The following is a 27,098-nucleotide window of genomic DNA, read 5'->3' as shown; positions in this document are numbered from 1 at the left end:
GTGTTTTCAGTTCATCCCAGTGGGAATGACATTTTATGAACTGTTTGGATGGTATATACATCACAGTTGAATTATGAACTGTTTGGATGGCATATACATCACAGTTGAATCCAAGCACGTTTCAAAAGTGGGTTTTCAATCTTCACTCTTTCTTGTCCTGTGGCCCACTTAAGTATTGTATCTACTTCTTTTTTGGTCTCATGTCCTAACATGAGCTGGCAAAGCAGATGAAGGGGTGGATTTCTCACAAACATTATGGGCCCATCTAGATTCCCACAAACTGATCTGACCAACGGGAATCCTTAGTATTAAATACAATCTAAGCCACGTGATTTGACTGATTGTAGCATTACGTGGTTTCAAACACACAAACAAACATGTCGATTACAACATATTTCATGCCATATGTAAATGAAATTACAATAATTATGCTTTTCCATTGCTTTATTATGTAATGCTCCAATCCAAAGAAGCCCTTTATTCAACTAGTTACGAGTCTCATAACGACATATTTTCTGTAATATGGATTGCTTGTATATAAGCAACATATCTCTCGCAGATTAAACACCATAAGAGAGATTTACATGCTATTATTCATCCATCACTAAAGTCTTACAAGCATACACTGAGATCTCTCTCATAAAAAAAGAAGAAAAAACTGAAAATAAACATATAAATCGGTACATAATCACCAACTACATATTCAACTATAGGTATATATATATATATATATATGTATTACTAAAGTAAAAAAAAGACAAACTTCCTACTTTTGTACCCAAACAATATGATCCTGAGGGATGAAGTGACAGATAGGAACAGACCCTGGTTTCACCTTCAGTACCTGAAATGATAAGTGTTTAGGGTTCCATGACGAAGTATCCTTATGACAAACCGCAACTGCCTTTACCTTTGAACCATCCATTCCAACCAACGGAACAACGTAAGCGGTCGTAGCGACAGTCTCATGACAGTAATACACTGGATACACGTATGTTTGAGCGTGGCACGCTACCGATTTTGGTCCACTCATCTTTTGAACTCCTGGTGCAATGGTGTACAGCTGGTTCGATGATTCCTTATCTACAGTCGTAGATAATGCTTGTACATTCGTTCCAATCTTCGATACTGTAAAGTCGATCATGGATTCTACAGAAGTAGCGCAATACCTGTCTTCACCTTCATTTGCAGGCTCAGTACATGTTTGGAGAGTTTCCTTAATTGCTTCAGCTTCTGAAGACTTGGGTTCGATGGAGAATTGGTTAAGAATCTCAGGCAGCTTCTTTCCGTCGAGCGACGGACCGGATACTGACCCATGAGGGAGTTTGGATACAGAAATAGCCTTTGAGAAGATTAAATTCATTTTAGCACCTGTATGCAAGTCCTTCTCAAGGAAGAAGAGTGTAAGCGTTGGATCGTGGAGCTGCTCGGTTGACGCAGCGTAATTGTAATTGAATGGTGATTTGCCGCCGGGTTTGACGTTAACGACTACGGGCTTTCCTTTGTGGCCTGTGTTGACATTGACTCCGCCCTTTCCTACACCTACGGTGGTGCCGTCCTTCGGTTGGCCTTTTCCGGTGTTTACATTGACACCGCCCTTTCCTACACCTACGGTGGTGCCGCCCTTGGGCTGGCCTTTTCCGGTGTTTACGTCGACACCTCCTTTTCCTACGTCGACGGTGGTGCCACCCTTCGTTTTGCCTGTGTCCACGTGGACCCCACCTTTTCCTACGTCGACGTTGGTGCCTGTCTTCTCGTCGATCAGATCTAGAGTCCATGCAATGGCAGTAAGAGTAAGTTATTGTCGTAGGATGGAAGATTTAAAACTCGAGAGTTGACTAGAGTTAGAAGATTCAAAACTCAGTGAGTTAATGAGAAGAAGTTGAGTTGGGATTCAAATTCTTGTCGTGTTATGGGAAGGAATTTTATCATGGGTCATGCGTTTCATGGAGATTCTTGGAATCGTGAGTGATCAGAACCGTTTATTTGATTGGTCATCGTATGGAAGGGTTAGACTGCGAAAATCAACCCAACAGCCATCCTACTAATGGCTGAAGATGGACAGTTTACACAAATTCGAGCAATGGTCCATCATTGAGAGAAAATACATAATAAAAGATCGAGACCGTACAATCACTTAAAATTCCAAATAAATGGTGCCCCCCCAAATAAACGTTCTGAATCATCAAACCAATATGTAGAGAGTGGGCCGCACTTGGCAACAACATCTCTGTGATAAAATAGACTGACCTCAGTTGTGAGAAAAGTCCAGAATACTGAAAAACAAGGACTGATTCCCAGACTCACCCAGGTTGAAGAATTCTCGGATAGAGTCCGGCATGTGAGTGTTTGGCAGCACCTTCTGCCAGTAATCCTCAGATGAGGACGTTGCATGGCTACCAACTGCAGCAGCTGCAAGCTGTTACATTAAAAAAAGAAGCTGATTAGCCCATACAACAACAAAACACAAACAACACTAAGTAAGAAAAAGAAGAAAATCAAAGTAGAAAATAAGGAGTTGTTATTACCAGAAAAGCTAGCCCAGCGGAGAAGAAGAAAGACAGAGATCGTTCCATGTTGTGAGAAAGAATTCAATGTGTTTGACAGAATAGAAAGATGGGTCTGATTTATAAGGCCCCCACCTAGAAATACGACTTGATTAATGCACCCAACTGCCATCTTCTCATACCATTAATTCAATGCGGTCGGTCTTGGACATCACGCACAGGTGTACGGGTCCAAAACGCCGACTGCATACGTGGATACGATTCAGGTGGCTGATAGGTGGGCCCCACTGTGAATTCACCTTCATCATATGAGGAGCAGGTGTATAAAAATGAACGGGGGCCTGGAACAGTCTTTAGGTGGATGAACATCTATGCTGGTGCCCAACATATCAACGGTCGGGATCTTGAATACATACACGTGTGGATCCAAGGTTCAACATACAGAAACTGAGGAGTTTTCAAAGGCTTTGATTGCTTGGACTTCAGATCAACTACCGAATTTAATGGCAGTTAGGAGAGTGAGAATGGCATATACTTGTTTCATTAGTGTTATGACCACGTATTTCTGATCTACTACCTACACTCCTTTTTTTAGTTGGGAAGTGTCATAGTTGAAAAGTTAGATGGTTCGCGGACTACTGGAATGAAATGGTAATACCACGGTTGGGCCATGTGAATGGTGTAGGTCCCACTTCAACTGGGAGGGCCCATGACTGACAGGCCATTGAAAGCCCTATTTTTTTTGTTTTATTTTTGTAAAAAATGAGACTAATATTCAAAAAATGGACTTGAATATAAACGGTTGAAAATTTCGTAATTTCAACTGTCTGTTTTTAATGGGGAGGGTTGTTTTTGGTAATCTACAGTTTGATCATGGTCTATCCATGGTTGGAATCACCTCTTTAACGGTTCGGATTACCTGTACGCGTGGTCCACTTGGTGGATTAGGAATTCATTTCAGTAGTCTGTGGATTACTTACACCGTCGAAAACAGAGCCGTGGGCTCATGTGTAGTGGCTTTTGTAGATAGATACACCGTCCAATTTGGTTTATCGCAATGGTTTGGCGTCGGTTGATTTCAGCCTCACCGCTTTTAGCATGGTTACTTGTTAGTGAATCCAGATCGTACATCTGGTTGCCCCCATGAAGATGATGTGTGGTAGAAAAGCCACACCACGGGCATCTTAGCCGTCCCACCGATGACCATGGACGAAAAATGAGATGGCAGTCAGTAGTTCACGCCCAAATGGGAAAATTCCATCAATCGGAAGGTTAGGATAATCCAATCTGTGAGGATCTTCTGCAGTGGACCATCCAATACTAAGTGCGTCGAGTGGACGGTTCAGATTCCCTTATCTTGCAGCTAAAAGCATGGTGGTGGATGGAAATTGCAAGCTCAGTTAAAAGGGAGGCAAAGAACAAATTAAGATGGTCCCATGGATATAACATGAAATTTCCATTCGGTGGGTCCCACTGATCAGGTATTGACCACATTGAAAAGATCTCACGGGTAGGATGATTCTCTCTTGCTCATCAACACAGTTTTGACCGTTGAATGTGGACCATCGCATGCATTGCTTCTAAATGGATCACAGGGTTTGAGTAGAAGAACTATCAGGAAAAGTACCCAATGCCAAGCACACAGTCTTTTTATTTATTTATTTTAATAAAACCTCTCACACGTATTCGAACCCATAACCTCTGCGTTGAAACCCACGGGGTCTACCAGTGAGGCATGTGTAGAGACCCATGCAAGTACACAGTCTTCCATACGTGGCTCTCATATGCACAAGATCGAGATTGAGACCTTTCATCTATTGCTCCATGGTATGGATGAACTACAGCTAGAAAACACACCATTAGGAGGATTATTTCTTTTCGGTCCTCCAATCAACGATTAGGGACAATGGATCCTTGCTTTTGCTCGGGTGGTAGACTCTCGGGAGTTTCAACACCCGGTCAAAGGTTCGAGTATCCATAGGTGGTGAAAGCCCACTACGGCGTGAGTGTGTGCGTGTGTTAAAAAAAAAAAGGAAAAAAGAAAAAACCGATTAGGGACACTGATTCAGTTCATTTAGAGAACCATTGAGGTTAGTGGATCCATGACTGTGGCCCCACCTTGATCTATCTGTTTTATATCCATGCTCTCCATCCTTTTTCCAGCTCATTTTAGGGCTTTGAGCAAATCCAAATTTTGAGTTCCCCATTCATGCTCAGTAGTAATAGACTCACAACAGTTTCAACACAAAGGTTAAGGGTATGATAGTGACCAATACAAAGTGTGAGGGTGAAAAAAGAAGAAGTAAAAAATAAAATAAAATTCAATCTCAACTTTGATTAAAAACGTCATGGGGCTCTCTAGTAATGTTTATTTGACATCCAACCTATTGATAAAGGCACACTGACCTAGATGAATGGTAAATACAAGATGATATCATTGATCCAAAAGTTTTTGTACCCCATTAGGGGGCGTTTGGTGAAGGGCATTAAATGGGATTAAGTGGGATAGAATTGCATTTAGTCCCTTGCAATTCCATGACATTTGGAAAGGAAGGGAAAGGTTGGGATTAGGTGGGATGGAATTGCATTTAGTCCCGTGGATTTGCATTTGGTCCCATGTAGTATTTCCATAGATTTTGAAATCCGCTGCACATGTGAGCCCCACATTGATGCATGCTTATCCATACCATCCATCCATATACACTGTTTACATGTGACATTATAGTTATATATGTGTACAAGTGAACGACATCCATTTTGAATTTGGTCCATTGATTACAATTCCATGCTCCACCAAACATGATTTTTCCTTAATCCTATTTTTTCTGATAGCAAAATTTTTATTCCAAACATAAGATTGGATGGCTACAATACCTTGTATTTCCAATATGCAATCATTGTACAATAATGATGTTAATCTTATCTAATACAATTCAATACCATTCAATTCCAAGGACCAAACATGCGGTGTTAAATGGTGGCTTTCAATCACTACTGTTTCCTGTAGTGTCGTCCACATGAGATTCGGATATGCTTCATTTTTGGGTTTAAGCTCTTAAATGAGCTGAAAAAATCACCACTGTTTATTGTACTGTCATTCACTTTAAATTTGGATCTGCTTCATTTTTGGTCCTATACGTACCCTTAAACAAGTTAAAAAAATCACACCGATAGGGATATAAATCGCATATATCATGGTGGGTCCTATACAATCGCTGTTTTCCCGATCAACAGAATCCGCATCCAAAGGGTGTGATTTCTAATTAGTTACCCTAGAGGGGACCAATGGATGCGTATAGCTATAGTTGCGTGAACTTCACGGAAATCACATGAAAATCGCCACCACATAAAAAAATTCCCGACGTGAGAGGAGGAGAAATGAGATTCTCGTGAAGATTGCATACCCACCGCATATATTATAATATTATAATAGGGTGCGCGCCGGTGGTACCCGTGCAACTGTAAGCTTATGGAGTGCTGGACGGAAGTAGGGCCCATGTATTCATGACATCTTACCATCCATCCTACATGTTATCTCATGTTATCCCTAGGCCCTAAAAATCAGCCCAACCAACAGCTCAGGTGCAGACAAGTCGAGAGGAGATCCCCACCCTTGATTTGCGTGGGGTTCCATCATATTGTTTACATGGAATTCAGATGATCCAGGCCTTTCATTTTCCATGGACCAAGGTTTAGTACAAAAATTAAGGTGTCCTGCAACTCAGGTGGCCCAGGTGAGAATCGACGGTGGGCATCCTCTCCCACATTTTTCCTTATGCTGTGGCACACCAGAGTATTAGATCAAGCTGATTTTGATAGCTAGTAACCTGAGGTTGGTTGTGATACATACTTACATGACACGAAAACGCAAATCAAAACAATTCCTATCATTACACAAACTTCACCGACAAGATGGTTCATCACTATCTTACTCAGCAATTATACATTACTTGATTTGAATCTCCGGTGACTCTTTACTCATCATGTCGGGTTACCCTCTAAACATACAAAGCTTCTTAATTAAGATAATCGATTCGGTTTACTCTTCTTTATTCATTCACAGAAGATAATGTCGCCTATTCACACATTTGCTCATATAAAATGATTCACGACTTCGATATGTTTCGTTCTAGCATGAAATACTGAATTCTTAAGTACTTTTATTACTAAAATGTAGCTTGGTAAGGTAATCAATGCTGAATATGGTTCATGATCATCAGTCACATTAGTCATTTGTACTCTTGCGCACTTAGATTCAGTAGTCAATAAATGCATTATTGGTATCCATCTATTCCAAAAGTAATATTATAGTCTGTAGGATCACTCAATACAGTATCCTCACTCTAAACAACTCGGCTTGATATTTAGTTGGGTTGGGTGGACTCGAAGGGTGTACCTCATAACTCGACTTGATATTTAATAATTATAAATTAAAAATAAGAGTTTAGAATAGAATTTAAAATAGTTAAAAGATGGACAAGGAATATGAAATGCAAAGCTAAGCGGGAGCATGTTGTTGGGTTTGAGTCCTTACCTCAGTGGTAGAATCTGAGGAGTTTCAACACAAGGTCTTGGGTTCGAGACCCATAGGTGGTGAAATCTCACTATGGTGTGTGTGGGTGTGTGTGTGTTAAAAAAAAGAAGATAAAAGGAAGCATATATGTTGGATAGCATGCTTGTTTTGGGCGTCTCGCCTTCAAGTGGAAGTTGCAATTCTAAATCCCTTCTTCTACCTTTGGGACAAAGTCGGTAGCCTGGTTCGTGTTACCTTGAGTTGCCTAGGGTCCACTGAGTGGTTAGGTCGACACGATGAGTTGGTGACGCAGGGAAGGATGTGATGAGGTCGATCACCATCTTCCTCAAGGATATAACTACTCTGAATCCACGGAGCTCTCTAGATTCCTCACACAGTTTCCTCAAATCCACGAGGAATAAAATAGAAATAATTTTTAATAAATTTAAAACTAAATTGATAAATGATAAAAATAAAATTACAATCCTTTAAATAATGAGTTCAAACTTAGGACAGAGTTTTAAACTCAAACTTTGGCTAACCATGTTATTCTCCTAATTTTTCTATGCCTTTTTTTTTTTAAAAAAAGAAAAATTTTAATGTTGGGCACGACTCCTAAAACTCAAGGGATTAAAAGTTATGATCGAATTAAAACTTACTATTTATAGTAATAAATAAAATAAAATGGACTTTTGACTGTGGATCTGATGAAATCTCGCAAATCTGATGTGGGAAACCCAACATAGCAGGGTTGGTTGGCTAAAGTAGCTTCTCCTATTCAAAATCATATGTGATATGTCGAAAAACTCATTCCAATTTGCGAGATACAACTGTTTTAAGGTTCCGATGGTCTTGATCAATTCCGCTTCCGATCGGGCCTTCTCTGGTCCTTCGCCATGAAAGTGTCCATGACCTGCTCTACTTTAGTTGGGATTGAGTCACAGCTGGAATTAAGTTTCATGGAGACTCGGCTCGAGATCTCACAGTGTTGGCTCGGCTGAGTTTTGAGTCCATTCAGTGGGTTTCAGAACTATGATTATTGGTTGTCTCAGCTTTAGTAGAAAATTCAACTACCTCACATACAAAATCCTTCAAAATGAGGCTTGATTGGACTTTGCTCATAGCTCCAATTGCATGTGCAATATCTGGATTTGTAAGAATCAGATAGTTAATACTCAACCAGCTATCACTATATATGGCACTATCCTCTGATGGAAGAACACTCTCTTATAACAATGGTCTACTTCATGACTTAAATGAGGGGGACCTAAGGCAGCTCTAGTTCAACTGAATTAAGATAAGTAATTCAAGTGGTGTTAAGCTGGCCCATTGTGGATGATAACCACACCCAAAGATCAGGTTGGTTCACTCACCAGAAAGGCACCCTTCTCCACAGCCAAAGATCAGGGTGGTCCACTCTCTAGAAGTGCTATACCATTTACAAGGATTATGGACAGTTACATCCCTTAGAGATTTGCATTCCCAACTCTAGCCTTTGAATCTGGGTCATCTTCCAACAATCCAAATTGTTTATCTATATACAATGTTTTTGACTATATATTGTGGATAGAAAACAAATAAAAGCTCTTAATTGGATTATGTAATCTACCTCTTTTTCTTTGAATATGAAGGGTCGCGGTAACCTTTATATGATTAAAGGGTTGAAATATTCAATCAAAGGGGTTTTTGGGAATCCGCTATGCCAGAGAAGAGCCCTATCACATAATCAATTTGGGTTATTGAAAAAATGCCCAAATTGAGAGGCTACAGTCCATGTGTATTTTATTGGAATTGTCGGGATTTTTCTAGGAAACCTCTTCATGACTATATACAAGGCAGGTAGCCATGGACAATCATACCATGCATGCAATTATTCTTTTAGGAGTCCTGAATTATGAGTTTTAAAGAACATTAAAAGGGATTTCAAACACAATGATTTTTTTTTTTATAGTTAATATGAATATCTTCGCATACTTGTTTAGTAATGTTTAGATTTTACATGCTCAATCCTCTTGACTGGTGCGGATTTTAGTGTAGAGGCACTTCTACCGTTTTAAAATTTTAATATGACTAGGCCAGGCTAAGTAGGCTGCACTCTCTCTCTTTGCTTGCATGTATGTATGTGGTCAACACTCTTTTCGTGTGTAGTCCGCATTCTTTTTCTCTCTTTCAAGTCCTATAAATCACTTCCTTTCACGCCACATGCATTGCATGCGCCATACCAACTTATATATATAAAGTGAAAAAAAAATAAAATGAAAATGAAAAGGGAAGGATGTCTTTGTTTATTTATTTATTTTGGTTAACAAGTAAATTATATTATTCATTCAGCAGATCCTCTGCTAGATGAAAGTATGTTTTCATAGTAGTATAAATAAGGTACTAATGCATCAGATCATGAATATTGCGGTGATGCTTCTTCAGGGGTAAGGAGTGGTGAGTCCGGACTGGAAATGCGCAGCCTAACACATAGCACGGACGTTATTAGTACTGAGCTACTGGAAAAACACTGTGGGCCCCACCACGATGTATGTGTTTTATTGACGCTGTCCATCCATTTTCCCACAGGCAGATCCAAATCTCAGGCGGGCCACACCACAGAAAATATTGTTGATTGAATGCCCACCATTAAAATCTTATTGAGAGTTGGATGGAAAATAAACATTACAGCGGGCCGTAGGAAGTTTTTAATGGTGAGCGTTCAATCAACATTGTTTACTGTAGTGTGGTCCACCTGAGATTTGGATCTACCTCATTTTCACCTTATTCCCTAAAATGAGATGGAAAAATGGATGGACAGAGTGGTTAAAACATATGCATCATGGTGGGTCTGTCTCATAGAGCTTTTCCAGTAGCACACAATAAGGTCGATGGATTGAATTTCACGGAGACTTGGCCCGAGATGTCGTCGAGTAGTGTCGACTCCACTGAGCTTTGAGTTGAGTCAGTGGGTTTTAGAACTGTGATTATTGGTTGTCTCAGTTTTAGTAGAAAATTCAACTACATCACATACAACTCCTTTGTCATAAATAATTCAAAAGCTAACTACATATCCTCCTAATCTACCTTAACATGCACCCATCGAACTGCTTCAAAATGAGGCTTGATTGGAGTCTGCATGAAAATGTTCATAACTCTAATTGCATGTGCAATATCTGGTCTTATAAGACTAAGATAATACTCTCAGCCACCTATCACTGCATGACATGACTGTCCATTGTTGGAAGAGGCTTTCTTCTGATTACAATGGTCTACTTCAAGACTCCTATGAGGGACTTAAGGGCGTGCATATTTGAATTGAATTAAGGTAGGTAATCCAAGTGGTGCCAAGCTGGCCCATTGTGATGATGGTCCACTCATCAGAAAGGCCACCTTTCTCCATAGCCAAAGATCAGGGTGGTCCAATCACCAGAAGTGCCACTAATTACAAGGATTGCACAAAGTTCTACATCCCTTAGATTGTGAATTTACTATACAGAACTTAGAGGTTTGCACTCCGGACTGTAGCCTTTGAATCAGGGTCATCTTATTAGGATCCTTACTCTTGCTCTGGTGGTAGACTCTCAGGAGTTTCAACACTCGGTCAAGGGTTCAAGTATCCATAGGTGGTGAAATCCCACTATGGCGTGAGTGTGTGGGGTTGTGTGCGTGTGTTAAAAAAAAAGGGTCATCTTATTAGGAGAGGAGCCCTATAACATAATCAATTTGGATCTCAAATTGAGAGGATAGAGTACCGGTGTATCTTATTAGAGAACTTCAGGATGTTTTCTAGAAAACCTCTCCATACTATATACAAGGCAAGTAGCCATGGAGGATCATACCATGCCTGCAATTACTCTTTTAAGAGACTTGAACTATATATGAGTTTTAAAAGGATTGTAAGGGACTTCAAACAAAGCGAAAAATGTTTAGGTAATTTGGATGTCTTTATTTGTTTATTAAGCAATGATTTAGATTTTACTCTCAATTTCATGAATGGTGTGGATTTTAGAATAAAGACATTTTATTATTTTAAAATTTTGATACAAGTAGCTTACAAGTAACTGGTTTTAGTTGCTCTCTCTCTCACTCTCTCTCTCTCTCCGTCCGTGTAGCCCGTGTTCTCTTTTGTTTGCTCTTGGTTGATTTTGTGGCGGGAACAATCTAAAGTCTGTCATCCTTTGGGCTGACCAAAGGACCCATTGGTTGGGCTTAAGCTCAATAAGTAATGAGACGTTGTTTGCATCTGGGTAAAGGCCCTAGCCTGGGCCAGCCCAGACCAAGCCCAATTCCTTAGTAGAATCGACCATCTATTTGATGTTCACAATGATATCAGATAAGGGCGTGTTTGGATGCCAAGAAATCAAAAGAAAAAATATATGAAAAATGCAGTTATTATGTAATGATTATCTTATAGGTCCAGTTTGGTAGCAAGAAGAATTTTATATTTATATTAGATAATAGTCACCTAGTTTCTTGCGCTAGAAAATCTCCACTCCACGTGGACTTCATGTATCCTGAGTATGACTCATCGAAGTGCTTCACACGAACATTTTTGAAGTTGACCTGGTGTTATTCCACATGTACAATTTATGAGTGGATGTGTATTAACCATCACACTCTTCAAGAGCACTGAAAGCTTTTCTCATCTCAATCATAGGTTGTTTGTGAATTTAGTGGTAATGGGCCAGTTTGAGCTGGGCTGTGGGAGCTAGATAGGTGACGAAATTGGCTAAAATCATGTTTTTAAGACTCACCAGACTCTTCGTAGTGCTTAAATCCCTTCTTCTCTTGCATCAATCCTTATGTTATTGTCACGTCCTACTCTAAGTCTTCTTACCGCCATTAAAGAGGAAAACTAAGAGATGAAATTAGTTCAGGAGCTTAGCTCAACTGTGATATCAAAATAATGAGGGAAGAAAGATAGCAAAGGAAAGTGTAAAAGACAAATGCAAAGAGAGGGAAGATGGCTGTGATATAGTATAATAAAAGGAAGTAAAATTTTCAACCAATATACAAGAATTTGCCAAATTAGAAAAAGTGATAGATAGCCCTTAGATCACTCTCTCAATACATATTTTATAATGTATTATGTTACATTAAAGTCTCTAAGCATTAATGCTTTGAAAATGACAATTAAAAACTACACATATGAATATTTTTTGAACCAGAGCAAGTAAAATGACACGGAAAATGATACATCTTAATGACAGTCCAATTAACTTTAAATGAAAAAGCAAGAGGCTTGGGCTTCTTGATTGGGCTTTCATGTACTGCATCAACAGGTGGACATGCATGATGGGGTCCAAAATGCTACTCATGACTCCACCTACGCTCAGGTTGATATGATTCAGGTGCTACACAGGGTGGGCCCCACAAAAAATTAACCTTTAACAGGTCAGCGGCACATGTGGAAAATGAAAGGGCGATCGATCGGCTTTTAACATGCATGTAATGTGTGTTCAATGTGGTGAAAGGACTTGGTTCAATCTTTGGGTGGATCAAAATCCATGGTGGTGCTGACCGGATCAACGGCCCTGATCTTGAATAAATATATGTGTGGCCCTAAAGTTCCACATAGAGGAATTGAAGGGTTTTCAAAGGCTTTGATTGCTTGGGCTTTTGATCAACTACCAAACTTAAATATTGTAGTTAAGAGAGTGAGAGTGGCATATACTTGTTTCATTAATGACATGACATGATCGCATGTGTGATCTACTACCTAGTAACTACATCTATTTTTAGTTGTTAGCGTCCAAAGTTGAAAAGTCTAGGTAGGCTGCACCTACTGAAATGAATTAGTACTAGGAAGTTGGGCCATGTGAATTTTTTCTTTTTCTTTATATTATGAAAAACGATCCTAATCATTCGAAAAATGGACTTAATGTTGATCGTGATTCCAACCGTCTGTCGGTCGAATGGCAGGGTCATTAGTGGTAACCTCACATTTAGATCATGGTCTATCTGTGGTTGGAACCACCTCTTTAAGTGTTTGGACGTGTATTACTATACTGGGCATCATTGTCCAAGACAAGGCTAGGACTCATGTGTTTGTGAACGGAGACACGGGGCACGACCCTCACTACCTCATGTTAGACTCATCGGGTTATGTGGTTATTTGTTAGGTTTATGGTTGACTTAGATGAAAAGATTTTATTATTATTATTATTTATTTTTTTGACTTAAGAGTCTCCACCAGCCAAAATGTAGTTTCGGAAAATATACATGAGCTAAAAAGGGTACAAAATTGCCCAGAGTACGGGAAATCATGAGATTTCTTAACGCGAGTAATTCCTATGATTGGTTTGCATAATAAATTCTAAGGCTTCAGCTACAAAAAAGGAAATGGTTAGATATATTTTTTTGCCTATGCGAGTATCTACTTTACGAGGTTTTACGTTTTTTAGAAGGGTTCAAGCAAACTTGAATGCTATTGCATTAAGTTTTACTGTGTTGGGTTTTAGGACCTTGGGTGGGTGAAAAAAAAGGGTTTTAGGACCTTGGGTGGGTGAAAAAAAACAGAGAAAAAAATTAAATGAGTAGAAAAGTATATTGAAGATGTGTATGAAAAAGTTGTTGGTGTTCTTTGAATGGTTGGAGTGCAATATGATTTGATTCAAAATGTGAAAAGAGAAAGGAGAGACTAGACACATTTTGTAATTAAGAGTGTGTGGGGAAAATGAGATATTTTCAATTTCAACCATATTTGTTGACTTTAGTATTTTCTTCGACTTGAGATGTTTCTTGCCTTAGTTGGACATAGTGGCATTGTATTGAAACCATGTTGGGGATGACAGATGATCAAGTAGGTTTAAGCACTTGTGGTTTTAAGTAGGTGAGGGTGCGCCGCAGTCATAACTAAGCTCGAGAATCAGCTCCTGAGGAATTCTCCAGCAAAGGTTAAACCTATCCACGGCCTTTGCTTCTCTCTCGCTGTGTCCTCTTGGCCTGTTTGCAGCTGTGGATCTTAAATATGTTGAAGAGGCCTAATTACAGCCTTCATGGGCTATTTTTGGGTCCATTCTTTTTTGCTTTACATGTGAGTTGCAAAGCCTCTTGCAAAAGGTGTTATAAAATTGAGTTACTTTCTAAAAACGACCCATGAAAGATCATTTTTTTGATAAACCCTTTTTTCTAGTAGACCTTTTGAAGTGATATAGAGTTGTGGTATTCCCTTTGGTCCCGTTGCCTGCCTTTTCCATCTCCGGTTGCCTGCCTTTTCCATCTCGGGATTCTTAGTTGGATTTTTATAAGATGTCGGTACCATTGGAGTCAGGGATATGCAATTCGGTTGGTTGATGGCTTATTGACATCTTTGGATGAGCGGCCAAGATTAAACTAAATGGGAAACGATCTCATCGATCTGTGCCGTTAACCATTTTTGGGTCGTGTTAACGGGCTTCTCGGGCTTTCCCTTTAGGCATTTTGGGATTTTATGGTCAGCCCAGAATTAGCTTTATTAGAATGTTGCATGTTTGACTATCCTGAAAATCTAGATGATTGTTCAAGAAAACAGATTGATAGGCCACCCAATCGGCTAATTTGGCGCATTGATTTCCTCTGAAACCCATCATAAGCTGTACCCTGTCCAACGTGCATGGCCGTAAGTAGAAAAGTCCATTAATCGGAATGCTAGGATCACTCAAAATGGGAGGATTTTCTGCAGTGGAGCATATCCAATGCTAGGTGAATCAAGTGGACGGTCCATATTCCCTGATCTTGCACCTAAATGCAAGGTGGTTGATGAAAATGGCAAGTTCATTTAAAAGAGAGGCAACGAACAAATTAACATGGCGACATGGATGTAACATGAATTTTCCATTCAGTGGGTCCCACTGAGCGGAAAAGATCTCACGGGTAGGATGATTCCATCTTTCTAACCAACACAATTTTGACTGTTGAATGTGGACCATCACCTGCATTGCTTCTAAATGAAAGAATGACTCGGATTACTTGATCGCTGCCTTTGTGAGTTCCATTGCTAGTAGCATCGTGTAATACGAAGAACTAAGTTATAGAAAAGGCACCCAATGCCATGTACACAGTCTTCTACACGTGGCTCATATGTGCAACATCGAGACCGTTCATCTATTGCCAAGTAGGATGGATGAGCTACGACCAGATAACACACCATTAGGATGAGTCTGGTCAGGTGGAAGATTACTTCTTTTCAGTCCTCCAATCTATGGTTAGGATTTCCTCAAAGCAGAAGTTATTTCTGAGTTACACTAATGGGCCCAATGGATTTGTAGCTTTTGTTGTGTGAATGGAAATCATTGTCAAATAAAAAATTCTCGACGTGAGAGAGGAGAAATGAGATTCTCGTGGAGACTGCACATCTCACAACATTATAATACGATAATAGGGTGCACTCCTGTGCAACCGGTACAACTGCAAGCTTGTGGTGTACTGGAAAGAAGTTGGGCCCACATCTGATCGGTTCATCCTATCATTTACCTCACACATTAGCCCTACCCATCAAAATCAGCCCAAACAGAGACTCAGGTGGGCTAAAACAAAGAGGGCAAGTTGAGAGGCGATGCCCACTCTTGATTTGCGTGGGGTCCATCATATTGTTTATATGGGATCCAGGCCATCTAGGCCCTTTATTTTCCATGGACGAAGGGTCAATACAAAAATTAAGGTGTTCCGCAACTCAGGTGGCCCAGGTGAGAATTCGCTCCACTTTGTTCCTTCTGCTGTGATCCACTAGAGTTTTAAAACGGTTGCTTTTCAGGACCTACAGTTAGAGTAACCTAAGGCCTAGGTGATGCATCCAATGTGATACATACACCACGTGCAGCGCACCACTATTATAATGGTGTGTCGGACGCAGTTTGGCGAGTGACGCTGCCACTAGCCAAGTGGTTAGTGGTCGGTGATCTGTGTGTCCTACCATGATCTATGTGGTTTATCCACACCGTCCATCCATTTTAACGCATCATTTTAATATTTCATGTAATAAATGAGGCAGATCAAAAGCTCAGTTGGATCACACCATGGGAAAACATTAGTGATTGAATGTCTACCATTAAAAATCTCCCATGGGCTACTGTAATTTTTATTTAACATCCAACCTGTATATTAGGGCGCCATACAGACCTGGATGAAGAGGTAAAAAAAAAAATTAGCTTGATCCAAAACTTTTGTAGCCTTAAGAAGTTTTTAATGGTGAGAGTTCAATCAATATTGTGTGGCCCGCTTGAGATTTTGATCTACCACAGTTTCGAGTTCATGCCACAAAATTATCTGGAAAAATGGATGGACAACATGGATGAGACATTGTTGTTTCCTGTAATGTGGTCCCCTTGAGATTGGGATAAACCTTATTTTTGGTCTCATACTATAAAATGATCTAAAAAAATAGATGGACGGCATGGATGAAACACATACATCATGGTGGGGCCCACAGAGCACCGACCATCAGCCATTGGCTGATGGCAGGGGAGTAGCCAATCCGTTTGCCAAATCACCCTAACAGTGCCTATCACTACACAAACGTCATTGAATCTTATGTAACTCTCTGCCTATTATGTCAAGTTACCCTCTCAACGTAAAAAGCTTAAGAAAGGATAACTTGTTAATTAAGATATTGACGGTTTGATCGTCTATGTTAACTTCTTAATTAAGATATTGACAGTTTGATTGTCTATGTTCAATATTTGTAGAAGATCAACATCACTGGCAGAAAGCAACCGGCCAGCATCATTCAATACAATGGTATAAACACCGTGTCATGGCAGACGTATGGAAACATATATAGTAGCTAAAAAATCTTTAAGTTAGATACAATATGGGTTCACAATCAATAACATCTTCACCATTAGAGGTAGATAGACACTAAAGTACTGATGTGCACCGTGCACCTAAATATATCTTCACCATTAGAGGTAGATATACACTAAAGTACTGATGTGCACCGTGCACCTAAATATAGATATAGTAATGTTCATCTCTTACAAAAGAATGAGTCATTCATAAATATTATCATGAGGTCTTTAATGATCCACTAAAATACTCTAATTTTCACTTTACAAAGATCAAGATTAAATAAATGTTCATTCTCTTTCTAGTCACACTTTCTCCCTGATGAGGTGATGGTGCACTTTAACATCTTTCGTTCGTCCTTAAAATGTTGAATTCTTACGCATTCAGGTTGTTAAAGTCAATAGTGTATTTGCCACTGAATATTGTTAATCAGTCACATAAGTCATTTATAGTCTTCTGAACTTGGTTTCGGTTGTCAGTGCATGCATTATTGGTATACCCATCTTTCTATTTATATTAATAAAATATTCCAAAAATAATAAGATAGTCGGTTGGATCACTCAATACAGTAGCCTCAATCCAACCGTATGATTCAAAAAACTCAACTTGGCTTGATGTTCAGTGGTGTCGGGTGGACTAAAACACACTGAACTTGATTCGACTTGATATTTTGAATAGCATGCTGGTTAAGGGCTTCTAACACTTAGGCAGAGGTTGCAATTTTGAATCCCTTCTCTCTTTTCATTTTACAAGTAATACATATGGGACAAACAGGGTAGCTCGGTTCAAGTTACTTGGAGTTGCCTCGAGTTAACCTAGTGGTTGGGTCTACTTGAATAGTTGGGATTGAGTTATTGAGTTTCATAGAGACTTGGATCAAGATCTTGCGGAGTATTATTGACAAGATCGGCTGAGTTTTGAGTAATGCCAGTGGCTTTTAGAACTATGATTATTGGTTGTCTCAGCTTTAGTAAAAATTTAACTACATCATATACAACTCCTTTATCAAAGATAGTTGATCAAAAGTTAACTATGGCCCTAATCTACCTTAATTAGATGTATTGACGCGCTTTGAAATGATGCTTGACTGGACTCTGCATCATGAAAATGCTGATGATTCCAATTGCATGTGTAATATCGGGTCTTGTAAGAATTAGATAGATAATACTCTCAACCAGCTATCACTACATGGAAGAACGCTTTTTTTTTTTTGGTTAGCTTGTTAGTCCATCCTACTGTCAGTTTACACTTCACCGTTAGCCAACCCCACCAGGGAATCGATACCAAGACCTTAGTGTTACAATGGTCTACTTCAAGACTTCAATGAGAAACTTAACGTCTCTACTACGCTCTCTCTCTCTCTCTCTCTCTCTCTCTCTCTCTCTCTCTTTTCTTCTTCTTTTTTATTTTTTATTTTTTTAAAAAATTTATTTTAAATTATAGAGGAAAACTCTCTTAATACAATGGTCTACTTCAAGACTTCAATGAGGGACCAACATAAAAAGTGCTTAGAATGATTAGGAGAATAACGTGGTTAAGCCACATAGGACACTTAGCATAAAAAGTAAATTTATTATTTATAGTAAGTTACAAATTTAGGGAGTTTTATTTATAGTTTAATCATAAAATTTCTTCCAAGGCTTGTTATCCCTATTTAAAGGGTTTGTAAATTCGTTTTTAATCATCTATTGATGTAGAGTGGGTCGCGGACAGTTACATGGTCAAGATGGATTAAAAAAGGCCTGGTCGACAACAGAAGTGATCCGGACCGTCGGACCTTAAATCGGGCGTTTCTCACAATCCGGAATGAGTTATCAGATGTAAAATATATGATTTGGGGTAGAATGAGCTACTTTAGCCAACTAACCCCTCTAGATCGACGGTTGTTTCCCCATTTTAATGCTATTTTTACTATAAATGGTAAGTTTTAGTTTGATTATAACTCTTCATCCGTTGGGCATAAGGAGTTGTGTCCAACGCGAAAAGAGCTTAGAAAAATTAGGAGAACAGCTTGGTAAAGCCAAATAGGACACTTACTATTTTTGGCCGAAAACAACTTGCACACTAGTAGACATCAAGATCGTCTATAAATAGTAAGTCTACTATTTATAGTAAGTTGCGAATTCTAAGAGTTTTAGACGTAGTTTGATTCTAATTTCTTTTCCATTGCTTGGTACCCCTATTTAAAGGGTTGTGAATTCGTTTTTATTTATTCATCAATCAATTTCAAATTTTATATATAATTTATTTTTTATTTTGCTTGCTTTCTTTCTTGTGGATTCGAGAAATCTTTGTGAGGAGTCCAAAGAAGTTCCAAGGATTCAGAACAATTATTCCCTTGAGGAAGACGGTGCTCGACCTCACGTCCTCCCTTGCGTCATCTATCAATCAATTAACGAATTTTCATGAATATTATTTCTATTTTCTTGCTTTTCCTTGTGGATTCGAGAAGTCTTTGTGGGGAGTCCAAATAAGTTCCGTAGGAAGACGATGATTGACCTTATCACTTTTCATCCCGTCACCACCTTTCTCCATGTACAAAGGTGGTCCAATCACTACAAGTGCCACAATTTACAAGGATTTGGAAAGTTAGTACGCATCCATTAGACTGTGAATTTAGTGAACCGCCCTTAGAGGTTCGCACTCCAGTCTTTAGCCTTTGAATTTAAGTCATCTTCCAATAATCTAATCCGTTTATACCATCTGTCTGACTTTGTATTGAGGATAGAAAACTATTAAATGTTCTCAATTGGATTATGGAATTTGGCTCTTTTGCTTTGAATACGAAGGGTCACCATAACCTTTGTATGATCAAAGGGTTGAAAAGTGCTTTTCAGGAATCTGCTGTATAAGAGAGGAGCTCTATCACATAATTAGTTTGGGTAATTGAAAAATACCCAAAAATATTGAGAGGCTAGAGTTCCGATGATTCTTATTGGAAAAACGTCGGCATGTTTTCCAGCAAACCTCTCCATTAGTATATACAAACAAGGCAGGTAGCCATTGACGCTTATACTATGCAATTAGTTTTTCACGAGTATTGAATTATGAGTTTTAAAAGGACATTGAAAGGTATTTTAAATAAAATGAAAAATGTTTAGATAATTTGGAAATCTTTGCATACTTGTTAAGTAATGGTTTATTTTTTACATGCTTAATTTCATGACTAGTGTAGATTTTAGTATAGATGCAGTTTTACGTTTTAAAATTTTGATATAAGTAGGCCTAGGAATGCTCACTTGCGTGCCAGTTCCCATGTGGGTTCAAAATCTGAACAGTCCATGTGATGCAGCACCCCATGAAACTCCGACAACCCTACTTTTACACTTATCCAAAACTTTTGTGGGCCGTAGCAAAAGAGAGACAAATCAAGAGAGGAAATTGTTTCGTTTTTCCATGGCCCACCAACGTTTTATATCAGAGTGAAAGTCGGCCCTGAGGTTCCATGGGGTGCTACATCACATGGATTGTTCAAATTCCAGGCTCACGTCACATGTGATGAGTTTCAAAATAGCTCTCACGAGAAGTTCTCGTGAGAACTGGGGTGCAGGCTAGGTGAGCACACGCCTAAGTAGACCATTGACAACTACATATAACCACACCCTCTTTTCCCTCAATTAGCCATCACTTTCTCTTTATTTGCATGTATGCCTGCATGGTCAACACTTTCTTATTTGGTGTGTAGTCTCCCACCCCCCCCCCCCACACACACACACACACTCACACACTCTCTCTCTCTCTCTCTCTCTCTCTCTCTCTCTCTCTCTCTCTCTCTTTTCAATCCTACGAATTGCTTCCTTCCACACCACCACTCCACATGCATTGCACATGCAATACCCACTTGATACAAAGTTAAATAATTAGAAATGAAAAGGGAAGGAAGCCTTTTTTTTTTTTTCCATAAATTATTTAGTCATTAAAGTCACTTTAAAAAATGCTTTCAAGAGAAAATTCAAAGGCCACCAATTCCACTCCATGTGCACGTCCAAAATCTCAGGGCCCACGCAATTCGTGACTTCCAAGTGCCAAAACAGTTCAGCAGATCCACCCCTGAATGAAAATATGTTTTCATATTAGAATAGATAAGGTGTTAGTGCATCCGATCATGAATATTGTTTTGATGCTGGGTCAGGGGTAAGGAGTGGCATGTCCAATGTGGCACACGTGTCAAAGATCCAGGTCATTCATAGGGTGGTTTGAAAAGTGAAGTAGGGCGGGTCGCGGACAGTTTCATGGCTAAGGTGGATTAGAAAAGGCCTAATTGGAAGTGGAGGTGATCCAGACCGTCAGAACTTAAAAACGGACATACCTCGCAAACCGGAATGAACTATCGGACGTACCATATATGATTTTGGGGTAGGACGAGCTAGTTTAGCCACCCTATGCCAGGTTACACACGTCAAATTTGCAAAATACCATCAGATCAACGGTCACAATCCTTGTTTTAATTTCATTTTTACTATTTATAGAAAGTTTTAATTTGAATATAACTCTTCATCATTGAGCTTTAGGAGTTGTGCCCAACATGAAAAGTTCTTAGAATAATTAGGAGAATATCATGGTTTGACCAAATAGGATACTTACTATTTTTGGCCGAAAACCATGGGCACTAATAGGAATCACAACTATCTATAAATAATAAGTTGCGAATTTTAGGAGTTTTAGTTGTAGTTTAATTCCAAAACTTCTTCCATGGCTTAGTATCCCTATTTAAAGGGGGTGTAAGCTCGTTTTTTCATTAATAAATCAATTTATGAATTTTATAGAATCTTTTTTCTATTTTCCTTGCTTTTTCCTTGCAGATTTGAGAAGTCTTTGTGAGGAGTCCAGAAAAGTTCCGTGGATTCGGAGTAGTTATCCTTGAGGAAGACTGCGATGGGCCTCATCAGGTTCATCCCTGCATCAGAAAAACTTAAGCTAACATTGTGGTCCACTAAGGGAGTATGATTTTTGGAGAAGGGGATCTAATATAAAACTGAAAATAAAAATGAACTAAAGAGTAAAATTGTAAAATTGAAAAGTGGAATGGGCCCGAAAGATCCTCTTTAGCTCAACTCCTGTGTTAGTTTTAAATCATTTTAAAAGGAAAAAGGTCGGAAGTCCAACCGGTTGGACTATTTGTTAGGGTCCACCCAGAAATAACATCCAATGTTTCATGTCAGTGTGACATCCAACCTGTCTGACAAGTTGGTCCCATCACGAAGATAACCTTGTGCAAAATTCAGCCACACACTCATTGAGTGGACCACATTTGTATTTTTATATACATCAATGACTAGAAATTGTTTTCTACTGTGTCCCTCACCTGATCAGTAGATCGGCTAGTTAATCCTCGTGGTGGGGCTAACCTCTAGGAAGGGTTGGATTTCACATACACATAGCAAGTTATAAAGAGGGTGGACTATGACTTGTGGTCCAAAGCAGAGATTTCCACTTTTAAATCTTCAACGGTGGACATTTGTAAGCCAATTCATTTCAGATCGTCCAAATAGGTGATGGACCATATCTCTGAAATCACAACGCTCAAGTAATCCTAACCATCTAATTAATAGTTATCAAATGAATGGTTAAGTGTGAAATGATGATTGGTCCAAACGTCAAATTAAAAATACCAAATGGTTGAGATCTCAGTGAAATGTTTGGTTATCCGGGATCCACAATTCGGTCAGTGATTTGGAGGGTCTGGATTGCTGCACAACTGCGCCGTCCATAAGGGTGAAGAGTCACCCCATTTAAAAACTAACATAGGTACCGCTTAGAAGGAATTATTTCCATCAAATGACAATAACCATCCGTCCATCCCATCCATTACATTGGCAAACCTACCGTTATAAAAAGAAAGTACAACATCGGAAGCTTAGCATCCTCCAGTCAACATGAACTTGTCACCGTAGCTAATCAAAAGTGAGTTGAACCTAATGGACGGTGCAGATCGATGATTAGACCATCAGCATGTCTAAAAAGCACCTAAGTGAACTAGTACCATTGGTGGGCTCGATGGAACCAAATACTAGTACTGAACCTTTCATGGTCTTGCCATGCTTATTCTGTGCTGATAATAACCCAGCCCATTATCCCTTATACACATTAAAAAATAATGAGCCGAATTTCAACGGCTGAACCATCTCCTAGTGGATTCGGGTCTTATTTGATGGCCCATTCCAAGTCTTTGGTTCAATGTATTAGGCCCATAAAAAACTGGGCCCTAAAAGCTAGCTCTGACGGACAGAAAGGCCTCAAAAGGCCACTAAACTCATACAACGGCAAGATTCTAATTTGATTATTACTACTATTTACAAATGGGCTGAGATGGGATGATGTCTGACCAATGATCGTGGGACCTTGGATCTAAAGCTGGATCTGGGGTTGTCAATGGGTCAGGTTCATGTCATGTCACAGTCAGCTCAGGTAACTAAATGAGCTTGGAATTCAAACATCGGCTCAACCCAAAGCCATTGAAATACAATTCAAGCCCAAAGGTTTCTATTGTTTCAATTACTAGTTATGGGCTTCTTATGAGTGGCTGGCTTTTAGAAAGGTTAGAGTCAGCCCAGGCCTGGTTCATTTATGTGGCCAAAGTAACAACCCAAAAAATAGCCCGGCCCATCTAATAAGTGGGCGGGCCCAAGTTCGGCCCATAGTCATATGAGGAAGGTCCCATATCAATGCCCCTAAACCACTGCCTTGACCCCTGAGAGGGGAGAGAAACTATGCATTTGGGCCCATGGATCAGTAATTCAAACCGCTTGTATGATGGGTCTCACTGAAGTTGGAGCTTAGGGTGAAAATCTTTCCTAAAACATTGATTAATAGATAAGGAGATAATACAGCAGTGGTCCATATTCACCGAAAAATATATCATTACTAATTTAGAAAAAAAAAAAAAAAGCAGAAAATATTCTCACAATGAAAGGGTGAGGATCTTCCTATCATGTTGGAACATATAACCATTTGGATATCACCGGATCATTACCCACAAATTTACCTAATCTGGCGCATTGGTAATCTGTACCATTACCAATAAACAGGGCCTCAAAATTGACTTTGGCCACTCAGACTGATGTAGAGCGTGCTTACACTTTCATAGCCAAGATGGAGTAGAGAAGTTCCCATCAGAGGCCGGAAGTGATCAGGACGGTTAGAACTTTAAAATAACCGTACGTATCTCGCAAACCAAACTGGAATTAGTTTTTCGACTTACTATATATGATTTTGGGTAGGAGAAGCTACTTCATCTCTTTTTATTTTCATTTTATTTGAAGGTCGGTCACCCGAATTTCTGCATCAACAGATTTCTCACAAACATCGAGGTGGTCCCACCTATATTGTAACTGCAAAACTTATATGAGCGTATGAGTCGTTAGTGTTAAATACCATCTAAGCCATGTAATTTGAATTATTTGAGGGGGTTTGAAATATAAGGTAAAGCTTGGATTACATCTAAAATCCTTTGGAGAGTTGCATGTGTGCCACTGGACTATCTATCTATTGGTCACATGGCTCACTGATAATATCCCAAAACAATTAGATTATCAATTTTATCACTATAATTACTTTAATACGATGATATGTGCCGTAACAGAAGGATTTCAAATCCAGGGGTTCCGAATCAACACTCCCAAACAGGCCCTTACGTGGTTTCAAAACACAGAAACAAACGTATGGCCATTATGGCTGATTTCATGCCACCGGTAAATGAAACTTTAATAATTATACTTTTTTAATGCGGTACCGTAGAATATACTGCAATCCAAGCAGGCCCGTAATTTGATTAGTTAGTGATAAGGATACACTGAGACCACACGTGTGGAGAGAAGTCTTCCATACATGATCAGCATACCAAACATATGGAGAGTTCTTCATCTTATCTCTCTCTAACTCTTCTTTTACTCTCCTTCTCCTACTTCAACACTTCTTCTCTTGTAAAATCACTATAAATAAACAATAGATTGAAAAGGGCTGACACGATTTTGGGTGAAAGCCTCTCTCTCTCTCTCTCTCTCTCTCTCTCTCGTGATGTTTCTGGATTTCTTCAGTTAGCTAGGAGTCTTAGATAGATGTTTCGACTGTAACATGGATTGCTTGTATACAAGAGACAGATCTCTCATAGATTAAACACCATAAGAGAGATTTACATGCTATTACAAGCGCCTTACAAGCATACTGAAATCTCTCTCATATCATATTCATGAAAAAGAAAAAAAAAAGAAAAAAAAAAAACAGCAAATGAGCACACAAAGCATGATATAAACCACAACATTCACCAACTACATATTCAACCTAAAGGTATATGTAATCCTAGATTGAAAAAGGACTTGTTATTTTTGGACCCAAACTATGTTATCCTGAGGGAGGAAATGACAGATAGGAACAGACCCTGGTTTCACCTTCAGTAGTTGGAATGACATGTGTTTGGGGTTCCATGACGAAGTGTCCTCGTGACACAATGCAACTGCCTTGACCTTTGAACCGTCCGTCCCAACCAACGGGACAACGTAAGCACTCGTGGCGAGCGTCTCATGGCAGTAATACACCGGGTACACATATATTTGGGGGTGGCAAGCTACTGACTTTGGGCTACTTATCTTCTGAACCCCTTGTGCAATGGTGTACACTTGGATCGATGTGTCCTTTTCCACGGTCGTCACCAACACCTGGACATCTGTTCCGATCTTCGATACTGTAAAGTCGATCATGGATTCTATTGACGTCGTGCAATATCTGTCTTCACCCTTGATTGCGGGCTCGGTGCATGCTTGGAGGGTTTCCTTGAGCTCTTTAGCTTCTGGCGATTTGGGTTCGATGGAGAATTTGTTTAGGATCTCAGGAAGCTTTTTTCCATCAAGCGGCGGGCCGCTTAGTGACCCACGAGGGAGTGTGGACCCAGTAATGGCCTGGGGGAAGATTAAGTTCATCTTAGCACCTGTGTGCAAGTCCTTCTTAAAGAAGTAGGGTGTGACATTTTGATCACGGAGCTGAGCAGCTGCATCTGTAAAGCCTTGAGGACGGTAGTAGTAAAAGGGTTTGGCGGCAAGGATGATCAGCGCCTTTCCCTTGTGGCTTGTGTTCACATTGACTCCACCCTTGGGTTTGACCTTCCCTACGTCAATGGTGGTGCCTGTCTTCTCGTTGATTAAATCTGCAGTCCATGTAATAAGAGCAAGAGTAAGTTGTGGTCATAACAGGATTATCATTAGAGAATTTGGCTGAGTCGACTCAGAACACATCTGCCGAGTTTATTAAACTCGAGAAGCTGATTCGTATCATAAGACTCACAACTCACTGAGTCAATGAGAACCAGTTGAGTTTCTCGGGATCCAAATGATCTTGTCCTGTGAATTGTGATGGAAAACAATTTTATCATGACCTATGTGCTTCATTGAGATCCTTGGAATTGTGCAGCAAAACATGTTGCGTGCAGCAATCAGAACCGTTTATTTCACTAGCCATCGCATGGAATGGTCAGACTGCAAAAATCCAGCCGATAAACCATCCTATTGATGGCTGCAGATGGACAACTTGGACAAATTCGAGTAATGGTCCATCACTGAGAGGAAAGACATGACAAAAGATCAAGACCGTCCAACCACTTTAAATTCCAACCATCTAGCCAACCACACGGTGCCCCACCAAATAAACGCTCCAAATCATCAAAACATAATTACAGAGTGGCCCACACTTCATTAAACTTCCATTCTGAAAACCCATGAGATTTAAAAACAAGGATTGATTCCTGACTCACCCAGGTTGAAGAAATCTCGTATAGCACTTGGCATTGGAGTGTTTGGCAGCACCTTCTGCCAATAAGCCTCGGATGGTGACGTCGCATGGCTTCCAACTGCAGCCGCTGTGAGCTGTTACATTAAAAATGCGCATTAGCCAGCCATCAACGAAATCGGATTTACTCGGTATGCTAAGCTTAGCATACCGAGTTACTCATTACGCAATCAGATTCTGCAATGAACACAATCCAAATAACACCAAGTAAGAAAGCGAAAAAATCTATAAGTTGAAAATAAGGAGCTGTTATTACCAGATAAGCTAGTCCAGCAAAGGAGAAGAAAGACAGGCATCTATCCATGTTGTGAGAGAAAGATGGACAGTTGATGTGGTTCATAGAATGGAGAGGTGGGCTTGATTTATAAGATTTGGAAGTGGATTGGCTGGTGTACCTCACACCAGCTTCATGGCTGCTGTATGTACGTGTCGTGCGAAGACGAGCACTGACGCTCCTCGAGCTCCGAGTTGTACGGACGGTTCAAAGGAGATCAAAGTTACATGGCCCCACAGTGATGTATTTTTTATATCTACACCGTTCATCTATTTTTAGA

The 27,098-nt window shown here is 39.7% G+C and overlaps 2 protein-coding genes across 3 annotated transcripts; both read right to left on the bottom strand.

Annotated features, from left to right (window-relative positions):
• Window positions 1-511: 511 nt before the first annotated feature.
• Window positions 512-26,863, bottom strand: LOC131223093 (BURP domain protein RD22-like). Of its 2 annotated transcripts, none has more exons than XM_058218383.1 (3): window positions 26,801-26,863; window positions 2,308-2,419; window positions 512-1,767 (listed from the first exon to the last, which is right to left on the bottom strand). In XM_058218383.1, exons 1-3 carry the CDS (start codon window positions 26,846-26,848, stop codon window positions 767-769), a joined length of 1,161 nt encoding a protein of 386 aa, XP_058074366.1. In that variant the 5' UTR covers window positions 26,849-26,863; the 3' UTR covers window positions 512-766. The 2 variants fall into 2 exon arrangements, with proteins under 2 accessions (XP_058074366.1, XP_058074367.1); XM_058218384.1 differs by lacking the exon at window positions 26,801-26,863 and adding an exon at window positions 2,529-2,683.
• On the bottom strand, window positions 24,997-26,712 carry LOC131223096 (BURP domain protein RD22-like). The gene is made up of 3 exons (XM_058218387.1): window positions 26,696-26,712; window positions 26,510-26,621; window positions 24,997-25,906 (listed from the first exon to the last, which is right to left on the bottom strand). Exons 1-3 carry the CDS (start codon window positions 26,705-26,707, stop codon window positions 25,086-25,088), a joined length of 945 nt encoding a protein of 314 aa, XP_058074370.1. The 5' UTR covers window positions 26,708-26,712; the 3' UTR covers window positions 24,997-25,085.
• Window positions 26,864-27,098: the final 235 nt, after the last annotated feature.

This window comes from Magnolia sinica, chromosome 13 (genome assembly GCF_029962835.1).
Source record: "Magnolia sinica isolate HGM2019 chromosome 13, MsV1, whole genome shotgun sequence".
In the NCBI taxonomy this organism is placed as follows: domain Eukaryota; kingdom Viridiplantae; phylum Streptophyta; class Magnoliopsida; order Magnoliales; family Magnoliaceae; genus Magnolia; species Magnolia sinica.
The sequence above is the reverse complement of the archived record's forward strand: the minus strand, read 5'-3'. Positions and strand labels throughout refer to the sequence as shown.